We start from the raw sequence: 15,412 nt of genomic DNA on the forward strand, positions 1-15,412 counted from the left end.
AATGACACATTTTATCGTTGGAAATACCTTTCCAGAAGCCCAGACGCTGCGTGTGTCTGCGTGGCATGTGCACCTCAAGGGGGCCCCCGCAGCCACTGGGGCTGTGGGACCTGCCCCCGAACCGTCCTGGGAGGGCCACTCTGGGGGAAATGCCGACCCCCAGGGGGTACAGGCAGACGCGTGGCTCAGCTGCGCTAGGAGCACCTGGGTGAGCGCCCCGCTGGAGCCCCGGGCCCGGGCTGAGATGCTCCCCACGTGTTGCGGTGCTGTCTTGTCATGTGCGCACCCCAAGAGCATCGTCACGCTGCCCGGGCTCTGGGGGCAGGCGGTATGCCCCGGCCCTTGTGCTACGCCTACCTTGCTCCTCTGGGCCCCGTTTCTCGCCTGTGGGGAGCAAACAGTTGCAGTTCCTTCTGCATGAGATGGTTGGGAAGGGCACATGGCATCCTGCCGGGCACCGGAGACCAGCACCTGGCTCTGTCACGCCAGGCCAGGGCACCCCATCAACAGTGGCCCCACTGAGAACTCCAAGCAGGTTGGCTTCCTGGGCCCATGGGCCCCCACAGCGGGGCTCCCGGGGGGCTTGCTCACTGCTTGGTCCCTCACAGGGCGCTGGGGCTGGCTGCTGCATGCAGGTGGCCCTTTGCGAACGGTGGCTGGTGAAGGATAGTCCCTCAGCGCAGGGCGGCAGCCTCCACGCCGATGTCCTGGAACGGGGCCGTGGCCCCCTCTGGTCTTCCCCTGGGCTGAAACAGGTCGTGGGCGTCCGAGGGTCGCTGCCTGCCCGCCCAGCGTTCCTCACGCACTCCTGACTCACTCAGCCTTCGCTGAGCTCCGAGCAGCATCCAGGCCGGGGCAGGTGCCCTGGCGCTCCAGGTCTGCTCGAGGGGATGCGCTTCACCGCCAACTGACACCATGGGACGGGCTGTTCCGGCAGCACTCGGCCTCACTGGGGCCTCTGCCACCTGCCAAGGAAGGCAGGCAGGCGGGAAGGAAGCAGGCGGCGGGAGGAAGGAAGGAGGAAGAGGGGAGGAAGGGAGGAAGGAGGAGGTTGGCGGAAGGGGAACAGAATGCTGGGCCTGCAGCACTAGCCAGAGCCTTGGCCTCTGAGTGGGCAGGAGGTGGACCTGCGACCTCTGTGACCGGCCAGGGAGAGGGCTGCTCCCCTCCAGGACTCCCACTCAGAGCCTTCAGGGCAGCCCTTGGTTCTGGGATAGGGGTCAAGGGCATAGGGACCCCTGCCACCAGCGGTCTTTGCTCCAGCAACTGAAGAGCTCCCAGGAAGCTCCGGGCCCCCATCTGGCCCCACTGTCCCCACAGTGCGAGGAGAGACGGGGGCTCCCAGGAGGGGGGGTCACAGGTGCAGGGAAGGTGGCAGGGGCAGGCATGTCCCTCTGCTGCCCCCACCGGGCACAGACTCCCTTTATAATTCCAGTGATGTCACGTGTCCCTGCCTCTCCAGCCACCATTCCTTCATCAGGAGCTCAGGTCCGGGATGCTGGAGGGAAGGGTGGGGGGCGGCACCCTCCCGCCCCTGCAGGCGCTGGGAACCAGCGTCCCGTGAGCCGCGGTCCTGGGTGCCCCGGCTTTCTGCCGCAGCCAAGGGCCCCGCCCCTGGAGGACACGCAGACTCATCCCATCACCTTCGGTCCCTCCGCAGAAGTGGTTTTTTCCCCCGGCTTCAGAGGCGGTCCTGGTCTCCGCCCGTTTCCCTCCGGCCCAGGGAGCACAGTCTCCACCGCCCGCCTGGAGATCAGAGGTTCAGGAGCCAGCCCAGGCGGGTGGGGGAGGGGGTCGCTGGGGCGCTCTCACAGGCCCTCCATGCTCCTCCCTCTTCCCCTCCCCCATCAGTCCTAGGGGTAGCTTACAGGGGTCTCAGGAAGCCCAGGCCTCCAAGGTCGCACCCTGAGGGTCTTCCCCAGACTTACCAGGACACACAGGCCCCCAAAGGCAGGAACACCCGAGCCGTGGCAGGCAGCGTGAGGAGTGGGAGGGAGCCAGGGCTTTCCCCGCCTCGGAGCTCCGCTGGGACTAGGGCCTGTCTCAGTGCTCCCGCTCTGGCGGCCCCAGCACTTGCCCCTCTGCGGGAGGGGGGTGAAGGGTGGACCACCGCAAGCACTGGAGCACGGTGCTAAACCTTCCAGCGTCCCGGCCCGGGGGAGCCTGGGAGAAGCCCTAGAGCAAGCCAAACCCTGTCCAGGGCCAGGGCTGCGCCCTCCCCACCTCCACCGGCCGGGGAGTGGGGAGCTCCAGGAAGGGCAGGGGTGGGCAGGGATTGCTAAGGGCCACCTCGTGCCCCTCTCGGTCTGGTACCATGTCTGAGCCCCACCGCTCCAATGTGGCCCCAAAGGGCGGGCTGCGAGGGGTCTCTGGTCTCTTGCTGGTGGTTCCACCCGTTGGTTCTTCCTCCAACCTCACTAAACCCAGGAGAGGGGCACCGGTGTGTCTGGCCCCATGTCACAGGAGGGGACACCAAGGCCTCGAGAAAAATCCACTGCAGCTCCCCACCTAGGGGCATATACAAGGGTGTCCAGCGCTCAGGCCAAAGGTGAAACTTCCTTTCCAGACCAAGAAGGTTGGCGGTGTGGGGGCGGGGCAGGGGCCAAGGGAGGAGAGGGCAGGACGGGCCTTTGCAAACTGAGGCGTGGGGTCGGGCACAAGCAGATTTGGGAGTCTCCGGGGGTGCCAGGTGGCCCTTCCGGTGTCCTCGGCTCTCCGGCGGTTGGGGATGTGAAGAAAGGGCTCCCACCCAGCAGCTCCCAGGACCCGGCTGCCCAGAAGGCGAGGAGGCTCGCGGTTTCGTTGTTGTCAGGCCCCTGTCCCAGCGCGGCCCAAACCGGGGGCAGCAGGCGGCGGCCGCGTTGCCCGCGTTCCCGGGAGCGCCACGGAGCCCACTCGGCCGCGCTCAGCTCTGCCGGCCCTTGAGGGCCGGGGCGCTGGGGGAGCGAGGCTGCTCCCGACGTGTGGGGTGGGGGGCGATGCGGGGGGCGTGGGCGGCGCGAGGGTCCCTGCTTCAGGAGGTGCTGGCGACTCGGGGCGCGCGGTGAGTGCGCAACTCAGGACCAACGCAAACCCAACAACGGGATTCGTTGGCGGATTTTTAAAGGTTCTGAGCTGGAGCAGGAAAGCGTGGGAAACGAATCCGTTTATTGCTTCCTGCGGCGGTGGCCGCGATGCAAACCGTTGCTGGAGCCTGGGGCTCAGACTCCTCTCGGTCCCGGCCCCAGCGTGCGCTCCGCGGGGCAGAGGTCCTGGGGGTCTCCCGGTGCCTGCCGCAGAGCAGGTTTGGGTCGGGATACAGGAGCCAACGACCTCCCGCGCTCAAACAGGGAGTTCAGGCCCATGTGTGTCTCCCTCTCTTAAAAATCAAAACAAAAAACTCCCGACTGTGCCCCCCAAACACACATGGCGGACCCCAGGTGCCCGCGCAGAGGCGTCTGCACTCCCAAGAGACGGTGGCCCCAGCCAGGACTCGGGAGCGCAGTAGGGCAGGGAAATAGAATGAGGTCGGTTTAGAAACGTCTGGAGTTTGCTGACATCGCCATTGGTTCACATTCTGGGGAAGTCCTGGCTGGAAGCACCCGGCCCCCTCGGAACCGACTCCAGAACCAGGGACTTGGCACCGCGAGGCCCCGCTCTGGGCAGCGGAGGGAGCAGCCCTGCCAAGCGGCTTCCGGACTCACCGTCCTTGAGTCCTTGAAAGTGACCTGGGCCACATGGAGTTTCTCTGGGGATGGGGCAGGGAAAGGGGCAAAGGGGGCCCCCTGGGGCCCCAGTCTGGAGCAGAGGAGGCGAGGTGCGGGGTGGCAGGGCTGTGGGCCCATGTGGCGGCCCCCAAGGGGAGGCAGGAGGTGGCCCTAGAGGCTGGCTGTGCCCGCACCACCCCGTGCTTGGGCGAACACTCGCATGAACCGTTTGCCCCAGGCTGCAAGGCCTCCGCACGCATCCCCAAGGGCTCTCCCGAGAGGTGCCAAGACCACCCGGCTTTCTCCTCTGCGCAGTGGGAACCAAACTAGCCTGTCCCCAAGCACCCCTCTGGTTTCCAGCCTTCTGTTGCTCAAAGCTGGGAGCCATTTCCACCTAGTGTAGGGCAGGACATGGTGCCCAGAAAGGAACGCTCTTCTCTCAGCCTGACTCAGCAGCCGGCTGGCCCTCTGCGGAGGTGGGGCAAGGGCTGGTGCTCCGGACCCCTCTCCGGCCCAGGTCCTGGACAGGCAGCTGGGCCGGCTCCGACCCCACACTTCCAAGCACGCAGATCTCACGATGCGGACCTCCCTCCGCCTGCCAGTCCAGTGGGCCTGGGCTGCTGGTCTGGGCCAAGCAGAGAATGCGCTCTCTCCCTGCAGTGGGGTCGGGGGTCGACTCTGGAGGGCAGGGTGGGCCCTAGTGCGGCGTTAGTACACGTGGGCTCTCCCCAGAGTTGGGAACCCACCCCGCTCGCTCGTGGACCCCGCCATGCTTACTCCGGCACTGCAGGCTGGTGGCTGGCTCTCCCTCACCAGCCCCTTCCCAAAGCAGAGTGCCTGAGCCCGAGACCCAGCTGGACTTCCCTGTGGGCAGTGCAGGCTGCAGCAGGTGGAGCTCCGGCTGAAGCGGGCTCCAGGCAGCAGGAGCTGGTAGTAAAAGTCCTCTCTCCAGGCCCCTGACCCAGCAACAAAGTCCCCGCCAACACGCACAGAGTGCGGGGCACGTCCACGCGGCCAGCCTGCGGCTCACCAAGCTCCAGCAACCTGACGAGGGAGCGTGATGCCCAGGAGGTCACGGCGACGGGTGGGTGTGGGGCCACAAGACTCCCCAGAGCTGGGATCCCTTTGAAAATGGCCTTTCAACCTTTTAGTATCAATGAAATGAAAACAGGCCCCCCACTTGCCCACACCTGTTCCCCCAAGTCCCCAGATGCCTTCAGGCAGGACTCAGAGCTGCCAGCCTCTGACTTGCCTGCATCTCCCGTTCCTCAGTGGGGCTCCAGAGGCCTGACCTGCTCTCCGTTCTAAGTCTGGCCACGTGGGGGCAGGGCCCGGCCGGGCCAGGGCCACGGCCTTGGGAATGGCCTGCCTGGGCTCCTCCAGCTGACCCGGCTGTTTGGAGGGAGACCCCGAAGGAGCTCAGCATCGGTGGGGTCGGTGCCCCACCTGTCCCCCAGTCCACTTCATCTTTAGATGCCCCTCCTCCAGGCAGGTTCAGAGTTGCAGCCCCACCCCCGCCTGGCAGGGACTTAGCAGGGGGCAGGGGAATAAAAAGACGGAGGGTACAGACCCTGGCCCCCTTACAGCCCCAGGGTGTGCAGTGCCGTGGCCCAGTCTGGCTAGGGTGCAGAGGACTTCAATCACCTCCTGAGCGGAGGGAGGGAGCAGGGAGAGGGCCTGAGTGAGCTGGGGGCCCTGAGAGGCCTGGGCCTTCCTGACCCTGGGGTCTGCTCTCTGCTTCTGGGGCAGGTCCGTGCTGGGTGGGGGTCAGCAGGCGGGAGTGCTTCACAGGACCCTTGTATTCTCCCGGGCCTCGCCGGGAGGCCCCTGCAAGGGGGTCTCCTGCTGAAGGCAGGACGGCAAGCCTGTGTTCTCTCTGCCAGCGCCTGGCCAGGTTAGGCCCGCTGGCTGCAGCGCGCCTGGGCGGGGTCCGGTGGGCAGCTCCGGAGCTCCAGGGCGCAGCAGCCTTCCTTCCCGCCTCTGCCATTGACCACCCGCCCCACCCTGGGCAGGAGTGGGCTCCGAGCCGGCCTGCAGCAGCGCCCTGGTCCCCAGTGGGCAGAGAGCCTGGCAGCACAGCCGGGACTCTGAACCCAGTGGTGCTCTGCCCAGCCCACGGGGAGAGACAGGGCATGTCTGGGGTGGAGGGCGATGGTTCCTCAGAAGGAATGGCAGGCGCTGGGGCAGAGCTGCCCACGCGCTCAGGGTCCCGAAGACCCGGCAACACTCACCCAAAGTCCTGAGCCAGCAGAGGCAGTGGTCAGCGAGACCAGAGTCGGCAGAGAGCCCCTTCCCCAGCAGGGGTGGCGACGGGGCAGGAGGGTGGAGCACGAGATTGGACACCTCCAAGGGCTCGGAGCGCCCTGGGGTGCAAATTCTGGAGGGGAAGCTGCCGGTGGAGGCTGGAGGGTGGAAGGCCCAGCGCACTGCCCCCTCCACTGCTGCAGAGCCTGCTTGGCTCAGGCTTTTCCTCTGGGGTAGCTTCGGCCACGCGCCCCTGCCATCCGGCCGCCTCCGCTCGGACCCGGGTCTCGGGTGAGCTCCTGGGCCGGTCCACTGTTTTATGATCAGGGCGCGGGTGCGAGTGTAGGTCCCAGGGGAGGCGCTGCTGGTCTCCCTGCACCACATGGGGGAGGGGCCTGGCCAGGAGGCCCCCAGGAGCAGAGACCCCGCATGGCGGGCAGGACCCCTTCCAGGTTCAGGCTGACACGGAGGCAGCTCCAAGTCCTGCAGCCTGGGAGAGCCCTGCTCCTCCAAAGGCGCGGGGCTCAGCGCCTCCGGTTACTTCCAACTCATTCCTGACTCCCGGACAGACGACTGGGGAACTCTCACTGTCCCCGCCAGGCCGGGTCCGCACCCCTGCCTGCGCCCGGCCGGCCCCTCCGCCGCCCGTCCTCCGAGTTTGAGGGCTGCGGGCAGAGGGAGCACCCGGCCGGCTCCCGCCCATCCTTCTCCACCTGCTCCGCCGGCCCTCCCGGCCCCGACGCACCTGGGCCGCGAGAGGCGAGGGGGGAGTGTCCCCAGAGGCCCTGGTCCCTGGAGGTGGTCCAGCTCTGGCGAGCGCCGCGGGGTACTCACCTGGGGGGCCGCCGAGTCGGGGACGCACAGGCCGCCTCCAGGGCAGCGCGGTGCGGGGCACGCCTTGTGCGGACGGCTGCCCGCGCGCTGCCTCCCAGCGCCGGCGCGTTTCTCCCCGCAGCTCCGAGCAGGACCGAGGGCAGCGGGTCCGACTTTCGCCGGCCGGCCCGGGCAGTGGCGGATCGCGGAGCCGGCGGCGCTGGCGCTGCTGTTTTTGAGCCGCGAAGCCCGAAGCAGCAGCGGTTGGGTGGGGGCGAGGGGGAGGGGCGGGGGCAGGGGAGGCCCGAGGGGGGCGGCGGCCCGGAGGGGGCTTCGGAGGAGCCGGGTTCGGGCGCGCGGGCCGGACACCCCCTCGGGCGACCGCGGGTCAGGGGCGGGGGCGGAGGGGACAGGCCGGGAGAGGAGCGGGCTGGGGCCACGGCGAACGCAGAGCTTTTTAATTAGAACTAACACGCAACAAAACGAAGCCAAACCAGCCAGACCCGCGCCCGGACTGGCGGCGCGTTTGCCCCACATCCAGGGAAGTCGCGCGGGCAGACGCGGCCGCCGACCCATCTCCAGCCGTCCGGGGCGGAGAGGCGGCGGAGAGGCAGCGCAACGCGACGCAGCGGACGCGTGGGGGGACAGTCACCTCGCCTCCGGGGCCACCTGGGTCCTTTTAAAGCGTCCGGGGTGCGGGCCCCGGGCGGGAGCGCCAAGCCCGGAATGTTTTCTTAAAGGGCCAGTTCCGAGCTGCGCTGAAGAGGGGGGTGGGGGGAGGGGGCGGGGGGAGAGAGAAGTGAGGTGAAGCCCGGGAAGGCCGAGGAGAGCCCCCCAATCCCGCGCCGAGGCGGCGGCGGCGGCGGCGGCGGCGCGACGATGAGGATGATGAATACATTGCAAAGTTTTTTTGGCCCCGGCGAGGGGTGTCAGATTGAGTGCTCTGTGCGCATGTGCGAAGGTGTCCAAACTGACAATGCTGGGGAGATGAAGATAGTGTGTAGCTGCTTCTGGACTCAAGGAGGAGGAGAGAGATTCCGCGAGCCGACACCATGCGATCCAAGGCGAGGGCGCGGAAGCTAGCCAAAAGTAAGTCTCCTGCGCTCGGCCGCGCCGCGCCAGCGGGCCCGGGCCGCGGGGCCGGGGCGTCCGGGCCAGGAGTGCGCGTCGGGGCGCGGCCGCCGGCGCGCCGCAGGCTGCCGGCCCCCGGATCGGCCGCGCGGCCCGGGGGCTGCTCCGCCTCCCGCGCTCCGGGGCTGCCGGGCTCCGCGCGGCGGCTCGGGGCGCCGGGCCGCGCGCTCCCCGAAGGCGCCGGCCCCCTCCTCGCCGAACCCCCTCCCCCCCCCTTGTCAGGCGCTCGGGCCCGGGAACCCGAGGCGCGCGGTGGGGGCCGGGGAGGGGGGCGGAGGGGGAGGGCTGGGGGTGGAGGGGAGCGAAAAGCGAAAGTTAGCGAAAAGTTGACGAAAGGGGAGAGCAACTTTTTCCTCCTCGCTCGCTCTCACCCTCTCTCTCCGAGTGGCTCTCAGTCCTGGTCAAATCATATTCCGGGCTCTTGAAATAGTGGGCGCTAGAGCACCGCCTTTGGCGTCCGCCAGCCGGGCGCAGAGGAGGGAGACCCCGAGCCGGGGAGGGGGCGGAGGAGGGGGCGCGGGCCGGAGCCCACCGGCTCCGCGGGCGCGAGGCAGGGCTGGCGACGGCAGGATGGCCGCGGCGCTTGGGGAGCAAAATGGAGACGTTTTCCTGGGCTCGGAGCCGTGGTTGTGAAGGTTATTCCCAAGTGGTGCCCCGCGCAGCGGAGGGCGCTCCTCGGGGACTCGGGCAGCCCACGCGGGCCGCCCCGGCGCCGGTGCCTGCGGCAGCAGTGTCCCCACCCGGCCGCCCGCCGACCCGCTGCCGCCGCCTGCACCCTCGGCCCGCTCGGACCCTTCCGCACCGGCTCGCCTGGCACAGCCGAGAAGCCCGGCGGGGACAGAGCTGCCCCGGCGACACCGCCGGGTCTCGGTCTTACTTTCTCTTTCGCTCCGTCTCGGGCTGAGCCCCGGGCTCCGCGCGCCCAGCCCGCCGCCTCCAGGTCCTCGCCTCCGGGTCCTCGCCCGCGGCCGGAGGCTCCCGCCGCCCGCCGCTGCGCCTCGGGGCCACCCGTGCACCCTCCCCGCGGGCTTGGCGCCGGCGCCTTTGGCCGCGAGGCCCCCGGGCCCGGGGCTGCGGCCCGAGAGGCGGGCAGGTGGGGGCGGCAGCGGCCGCGCGGCCGGGCGAGGGCGGATCCCGCAGCCCTGGCGGAGGCCCGGCTGCAGCGAAGCGGCGAGTGCCGCGCGGACTGGAATCGGCGCCTCCTGCTCCCGCCGCCCCCTTCTCCGCCGGCCGCCAGCCCGCGGGCGGAAGGGGAGCCCGGCCTGCTCCCCTTGGGATCCCCGCCCGACCGCCCTGCCGTTCGGTCGGCACCTCCTCGGCCTGACCCTGCCATGCCCTGCACCGCGGCGCCGGGGCCGACCCCAAGCGTGAGCCCGGTGGGCGTGAACCTTGCGGCAGTTTTCGGAAGAAGTTCTGTTCTCTGTGTTCGGTACTCGGCCCGGCTGGGCGGGACGGCGGCTCCGCGTTCGTAGGCCGTGAGTGGGGTTCGCCCGGGAAAAGCAGCTCCCAGCCCACGCAGGGTCACCCTGTGCCCTGCGCGTAGCAGCTGGGGCCCTGCGCGGAGGCGCCCCCTTTGCAGCAGCCTCCTCTGCCCGCTGCTCGTGGCCGGGGCCTCCCCCGCCTCCCCAGCCTTCCCGGCCTCTCTTGACTTCTGGCCCCTCTTGGTGCGAACAGGGCCCCCTTTCCGCTGCTGGCTCCGCACTTCCAGAGCTACCTGCCTGCGGGCGTGTGGGCGTGTTTGGGTGTGCGTGTTGGGGTCTGTGTGCGTGTTGGGGTCTGTGTGTGCCGAGGATTCTCAGCCCCGGCTGCCCGCCGCCCAGGTCAGGCTGCCTCCAAGGAAGGGCCCAAAGCCGGAGTGAGGAAGTGGAAGGTGGCCGCCTTCTGGCCTTCGCTGCAAGCGAGAGGCGGCCCCGGAAACTTCCCACGCCCGGCAGGCACCCCGTCTGGTCCCCAGTCTGGCCTTCTGCTCTGTCTGCTCCACCCCGGCAGGTGGGGAAGGCTGCCACACATGCAGCGGGGCCAGGCTCTGCTCAGGACCTAGGACGGTGCCTGGCCGTGTCCTGCTCCCAAGCCCGAGGCTGGAGAACATGGCTGAGGGTCCGGCAGTGCAGAGACTCCCCTTTCCTGGGGGTCCCTGGTGAGAAAAAGTACAGGCGAGTGTGTCTGTGAGGCCCAGGCCCAGCGGGAGCCCACACCAGGGCAGGCGCTGGGAACCCCTCCCTCTAGGACCCCGTAGCTGGGATGGCTGGCCCCAGCCATCCCCAAGAAGGTGGCCCAGGCAGGCACCGAAATGCGGCCGCCTCCCTGACACACAGCACAGGATCCACTGAGGAACTTCATTTCAATGGATAATATTTTAAGCAGATGTGGACATCCCTGGGGACCTGGCTCTATTACCTGACTCTGAGGCAGGGTGCAGCTCCAGTGCCTCCATCGGAACCCCCCCACCCCGGCCACATCCCAGCCAGGGTCAGGGGCTGCAGCTGAGCAGAGAGGTCATGGGCAGAGGCCCGGGTGCAGGGCTGGGCTGTGTCTGCAGCTGTGTGCTGGGCAGGGAAGGACAACCAGGTCAGTGGGTGTGCCCCCCTCCCCCAAAACAGAGCGTGGGGCTGCTCTGGAGGTGCATCTGTGTTTCACCAGGGGTTCCCCAGGACCCCGCTTCAGGGGAACTCTCAGCATGCTGGCTGAGCTGGTGGCACCTTGGGGGCCCACACCGGGGACTCTGAGCTGAGCTTTCCCAAGGCAGAGGCCACGAGAGTCCAGGCCTGGGCTGCAGTTCAGCTGTTGGGAAACCCACCACCTCCTCAACCTGGGCCTGGGAGGTGGGGGGCCGAGTGAGGACAGGTAGGGCCCAGGTCCCCTCCCAGAGACTGGGCAGTGCCGGCCTGTGGGGAAATGTCCCTGCTACCCATTTAAAAACAAAATGCCTGACAAAAGCTTTGAGTTTCTGTCTCCAATGTGAGCCAGGTGGGCAGGTGGGGATGCGTGTGTGGTGGTGGTGGGGGGGGGGTCAGCCCAGCTGCGGTGCCCTCCTCACCTCTGGACCGGATGGGTCCTGAGACTCTGTGTCCAGCCAGGGCCTCCATCGGAGCTGCCTGTGAGGCCTGACCGGCTTGGAGGTGGCACATGCCAGGGTCCCAGTGGCCGCGTAGCCCAGGCCCGGATGCCGTCCTCAGGAGCACTGCTGCCAGCCCCCGGGGTGGGGTGAGGGCTGCCTTCTCTGCTGGAGGTGGCACCTCGTGGGCCTTGTGTGTGTGACAGGTTGTGGGGAGTGGGGCTGAAGGCTGGGCTCCCTGCCGCTCCCTCTCCCTCTGAGACGGGCCAGGCTCCCTCTCCACGGAGCCCTGCCCTCCTCCCGCCCTCCGGCAGGTCTGCCCCATCCGCCCGTCCTCTCCTCTGAGCCAGGGCTGCCGCCTTCTGTTTGGCCGCCTGGTAGGGCCACAGTGCTGGGCCGCATCCGGCGGTGCTGGAGCCGTGAGCCCGCTTCGGGCGAAAACACGGAGGCCGAGGTGGGGGGCGGGGTGCGGGGCTGGCGGCCAAGGCCAGGTGCCCCTCGGCGCTCTCACGTGGGAGCCCGAGGCCTGATTCTGCCCCTGGCCTGCGGTGGGCCCCGGCCAGAGGTCTGTGGGAGAGAGGCGGGCGTGCCAAGTGCTGCGAGTGGAGAGACCTGCGGGCGTCCTCCCCCCAGCAGGGCACCGGGGCTTCCCAGGGTCCCCGGCCCCAGAAGCCGCCGCCGCGGGCTCCCCCGTCCTCCACCTTGACAGAGCAGGTGCGGGCCGGGCCTCCCGGCCGCCTGGCCCTTGGCTCCGGGGCTCCCTGCGTCCGCGTCTGGGCAGAGAGTGCGGCAGGGGACCTAGTACCCGGTTCCGTTGAGAGGCCAGGTGCTGGCGGTGGGGCCGGGGGAGGCTCCCCCCACCGGGCCCCTGGGGGAGGCGAGCCAGCTCTCCGGGCCACTTTGGGCGCGATTAGCCCCCTGTTTTATTCAATTAGGAGGCAATTAGGGATCCTTGGGGGGCTGGGCTGGTAATTAAGGTGATGTATAATTAGAGTTTCAACAAAAATTATCCAGGATTAAAAATCTTTTGAGTAATTTCGTTTAAAAATCTTAAGTAGCGCTAAATACAATTTATCAGGCTTTGAATCAAACCCCTGTAACGTGTCTTGGATGCTAGAGCTCACGTCCCCGGGGCGGGAGGACGAGGAACAGCCAGGGCGCCGTCCCGGTGCGCGAGAGAAACTTCTGGTAGCGGAGGCGGCGGCCGGGCCTCGCAGCGGGTGCAGGGGCGGCGGGCTCGGGCCTCGGAGGGCTCCACTCCGTGCAGGCTGACCGGGGCGTGGGGCCTGGGAACCCCGGGATGAGCCGGTGGCCGCAGCGGCTCCGGGTTTTGCACATACACAGTCACTGCCAACTCCCGCGCAGAGGGAGCGGCATCCCCGTCTGCCCCGCGCAGCCAGGTCGTGGCGAGGGCTGTGCCCAGGTGTCTCTGACCCCAGCCCAGCGGTGCAGTGCCCTCCTCCTGGGCCCGATCCCGGCCCAAGGGTCTTTGCCTCTTAGCTTCCTGGCTGGGCGGGACCCCTCACTGTGGACCCAGACTCTGCGTGGACCAGGCCCAGTCTGCAGTTGCTTTGTGCACCGAGTGCAGGGAAACGCGGGGAGCCTGGGTCTAAGTCGGGGCAGTGGGGAGAGGGAGCGGCTCAGGGTCCAGGGCCGAGGTGGAGGGTGGGGTCAGGCTTCCAGGGTGGGCCCGCCTCCCTGGGCCGACGGGGCCCAGTCCAGCTTCCCCAGAGGTGGCTCCTGGGCCTTGTGCCTTTGCTCCAAACACCTGTCTGCAGGGGAGGCCGCTGCTGCCAGTAGCCTGAGCCCCTGCCCCTGCCCTTGCCTGTGCTTCAGCCCCAGGGAGAAGGTCAAGGTTCCCTTAGAGGTGCCCATGGTCCTTGTGGAAGACAGGACCCCACGCCCCTTCACTGAGCCTGAGAAGGATGCAGTGTGGTGGCTAGCACCCCTTTTAGGGGTAAGAAACCGAAGGCCCAGGCACAGAGAGGTCAAGTAACCCGTGCAGGTCACACAGCAAATTAAGGCTGAAACTGAATATCACTTAAACAAAGCCCTCCCAGGGTTCTGATTTAGCACCAACCCCTCCAGCCTCAGGGCAAACTGCAGGTCTATCCATAGGATTTATTTTAATGTGCTGGGGCTCCAGTGCTTTCCCGGGGCCTGTGCTCAGCTGGAACAGGGCTGGGCCTAAAAGCAGGTAAGACATCAGTGTGCTCAGACCTCCTCCGGGGTGGGCTCTTCCTTCTCCTCGGCCTGGGCCTGCCCCGCCCCCGCCGCGGGCCCCCGGCTCTGGGTGTCCTCTTCCAAGGGCAGGTGCAGAATAGCGGGAAGTGCTGACCGCCTGCCTGAGTCTCCCACATAGCGCCTTCGCCTGAGCCAATGCAGGAGGTGTGGGGCCTGTCTGTGCACCCTCCCCCCACCCCAAACCCGGAGGCAAATAATCACCACTCCCCCCTCCCCCGCCTGCCCCCTAGGCACCCTGGGAGAGGTGGACCTGACGCAGGGCCCAGGGAGCTGGGGCTGCAGTCATCACGAGGCCAGCCTGGACTCGCTGCTGGGCACCTCGCAGGCCACAGCCACAGTGGCCGTTTTGAGCCGGCTCCTGCTCCCCAGCTCCTGGGGTCCAGAGCCGTGAAGGGGTGGCCTCTTCCTGCTCTGACTCCTCTTGGGGTTTCACCATCAAAAATCCTCTGTGGTCCAAGGTGCCTGGCCGGCCTCTCCGAGACTCTGGGGAACAGACGATGCCCCGGAGCTCACGGGCAGGAGTGCCGTGCTCCGAGAGATATATTTGTTTAATAGTTAACATTCTGGGCAAAAAAAGGAGGGAAGTCAGATTCTGGTGAAGGCTTTGCTTATTTTATATCCACTATAACTATTTATGTCCATGAAAATTGGCTTAATTATATCAATGGAATGTTTCTTTTTCAATTCTGTATGCAATTAGTCCATCTTGCCGGCTGCAATTTATTTTAATAAAAAAATAAACCAGCGGTGTGTTCAGTTCCTCGTCCCCTGGGGACAGATGCGATTGGTGTGTTTAATTTCATTAACTACAATGCGGCCTACTGGAAAAATGTATAAAATCAGCTTTATGCAGCTTAAACACTGGCATTTGAAACAAATCATTATTGCATTAGCTGTCACACTGGTAATTCTAGAATCTAAGGAAAAAAATATATTATGGCTGTTTTTATAACCCTTTGCAAATGCACTGTTAAAATAATTTATAATCATTTGAAAACGTGGCGGGTCCCAGTGACTATTTTATCTCCCCTAACTAAGGCCCCGCGTCATCCCGGGCACATGTCACCTCCTGACGCGTGTGCCGTCGCCGGCCCCGAAGCCTCACCTTTCAGGTGCGGATGGTAGAGCTGTGTTGACACAGCCTCGAGGGACGTGGGGTCCCGCTCTCATTCTGGCCTGACCCTGCTCTTGAGCTGGCCTATTGGGGGTGGTGACAGAGGCATCTGAAATATAGCTGGGGTCCGAGGGGACCCGGGAGGCGGGTGCTTGGGAGCCCTGAGTGCACCCAGCCTCCCCTCCCGTCCTCAGTGGGGGTGGGGCTGGGCTCTGGAAACACGCAGGGCCCTCCCAGCCTGGGAGCGAAACCTCCCGTGGGTGTGGGGACCTGCGGACTGTGCTTCCCTCTCCCCCCCTGGGGATGCAAGGAGCCTCCTCCCTGGGCTCACCTCTGCCGCCCTGCTCGGGAAAGCCGGGGAACCGGTGGCCGACACTTGCTTTCCGAGCGTACCAGGAGGATTCTGTAAAATCAGCCTGGCTGGAAAATTCCCCAGACTCGCTGCTCCTGGGGACAGCGTGCCCCCGCAGCCTGCACCCCATCCAGCGTGGCTGTGGATGGTGAACCCCAGCGTGTGTCAGGGTCAGCTTCCTCTGCCAAGGTCCCGGCTCACGAGGCAGAGGTGGGGGCTAGGGCCCCGGCTCCTCAACGCCCGGGGCATGTGGCTGGGGCTGCGGGGGGCGGGGGGGTGCTGGGCACAGTGCAGTCACCTCCTGGGTCCCAGATGTGCTGTGAGGACACCCGAGCTGTGCCACTGAAGCCCTGCAGGGTGGCTGCTGGCCTATCCCCAGCATGGGGGTCGAGGGGCACCCCTTCTGCTGGGAAGGCTCAGCCTCCATGCTGCTGACATTGACCCTCTGCAGGTGCTTTGGGTGTCTTCTCGGGGCTCGATCGCCTTCTCCACCCCCAGGAAGTAGAGAGCGGAGAACAGAGACCTCCGTGGGCTTGGTCTGAGGCCCGGGACTGGGGCTGCTGTCCCCACACATCAGGGGAGAGGGGCTCCCGGGCCTCCCCGGGGATTTCCCAGGGAGCTCCCAGAAATGTTCTTGGTCACTTCTGGCTGAATTAGGACTAGCCTCCTGCCCTGCCCCCTTAGCCTCCTGACTCACCTGGGGAGATTTAGGCAGATCTGAGTTTCCTCCTTTGGACTATGAATTTCAGTGTGGAGTGATGGTGGGGGATGGG

The 15,412-nt window shown here is 66.8% G+C and overlaps 2 protein-coding genes across 2 annotated transcripts in view; one reads left to right on the forward strand and one right to left on the reverse strand.

Annotated features, from left to right (window-relative positions):
* Positions 1 to 3,127: 3,127 nt before the first annotated feature.
* Positions 3,128 to 7,489, reverse strand: LOC150014079 (uncharacterized). The gene is given in 3 exon segments (XM_090271445.1): positions 3,128 to 5,078; positions 5,918 to 7,023; positions 7,026 to 7,489. Coding segments are annotated over 2 exon segments (933 nt in total). The 5' UTR covers positions 7,320 to 7,489; the 3' UTR covers positions 3,128 to 5,078; positions 5,918 to 6,384.
* A 208-nt stretch (positions 7,490 to 7,697) lies between these two features.
* PRDM16 (PR/SET domain 16) overlaps positions 7,698 to 15,412 on the forward strand; it is a 275,315-nt gene continuing 267,600 nt past the window's right edge. The window contains exon 1 of the mRNA XM_090268492.1: positions 7,698 to 7,832. Coding sequence (XP_090124618.1) covers positions 7,796 to 7,832 — 37 coding nt within the window. The 5' untranslated portion in view covers positions 7,698 to 7,795. The remainder of the gene's footprint in view (positions 7,833 to 15,412) is intronic.

The sequence above is a fragment of the Furipterus horrens genome, unplaced genomic scaffold (genome assembly GCF_987537825.1).
Source record: "Furipterus horrens unplaced genomic scaffold, mFurHor1.1.pri manual_scaffold_3, whole genome shotgun sequence".
NCBI lineage: Eukaryota > Metazoa > Chordata > Mammalia > Chiroptera > Furipteridae > Furipterus > Furipterus horrens.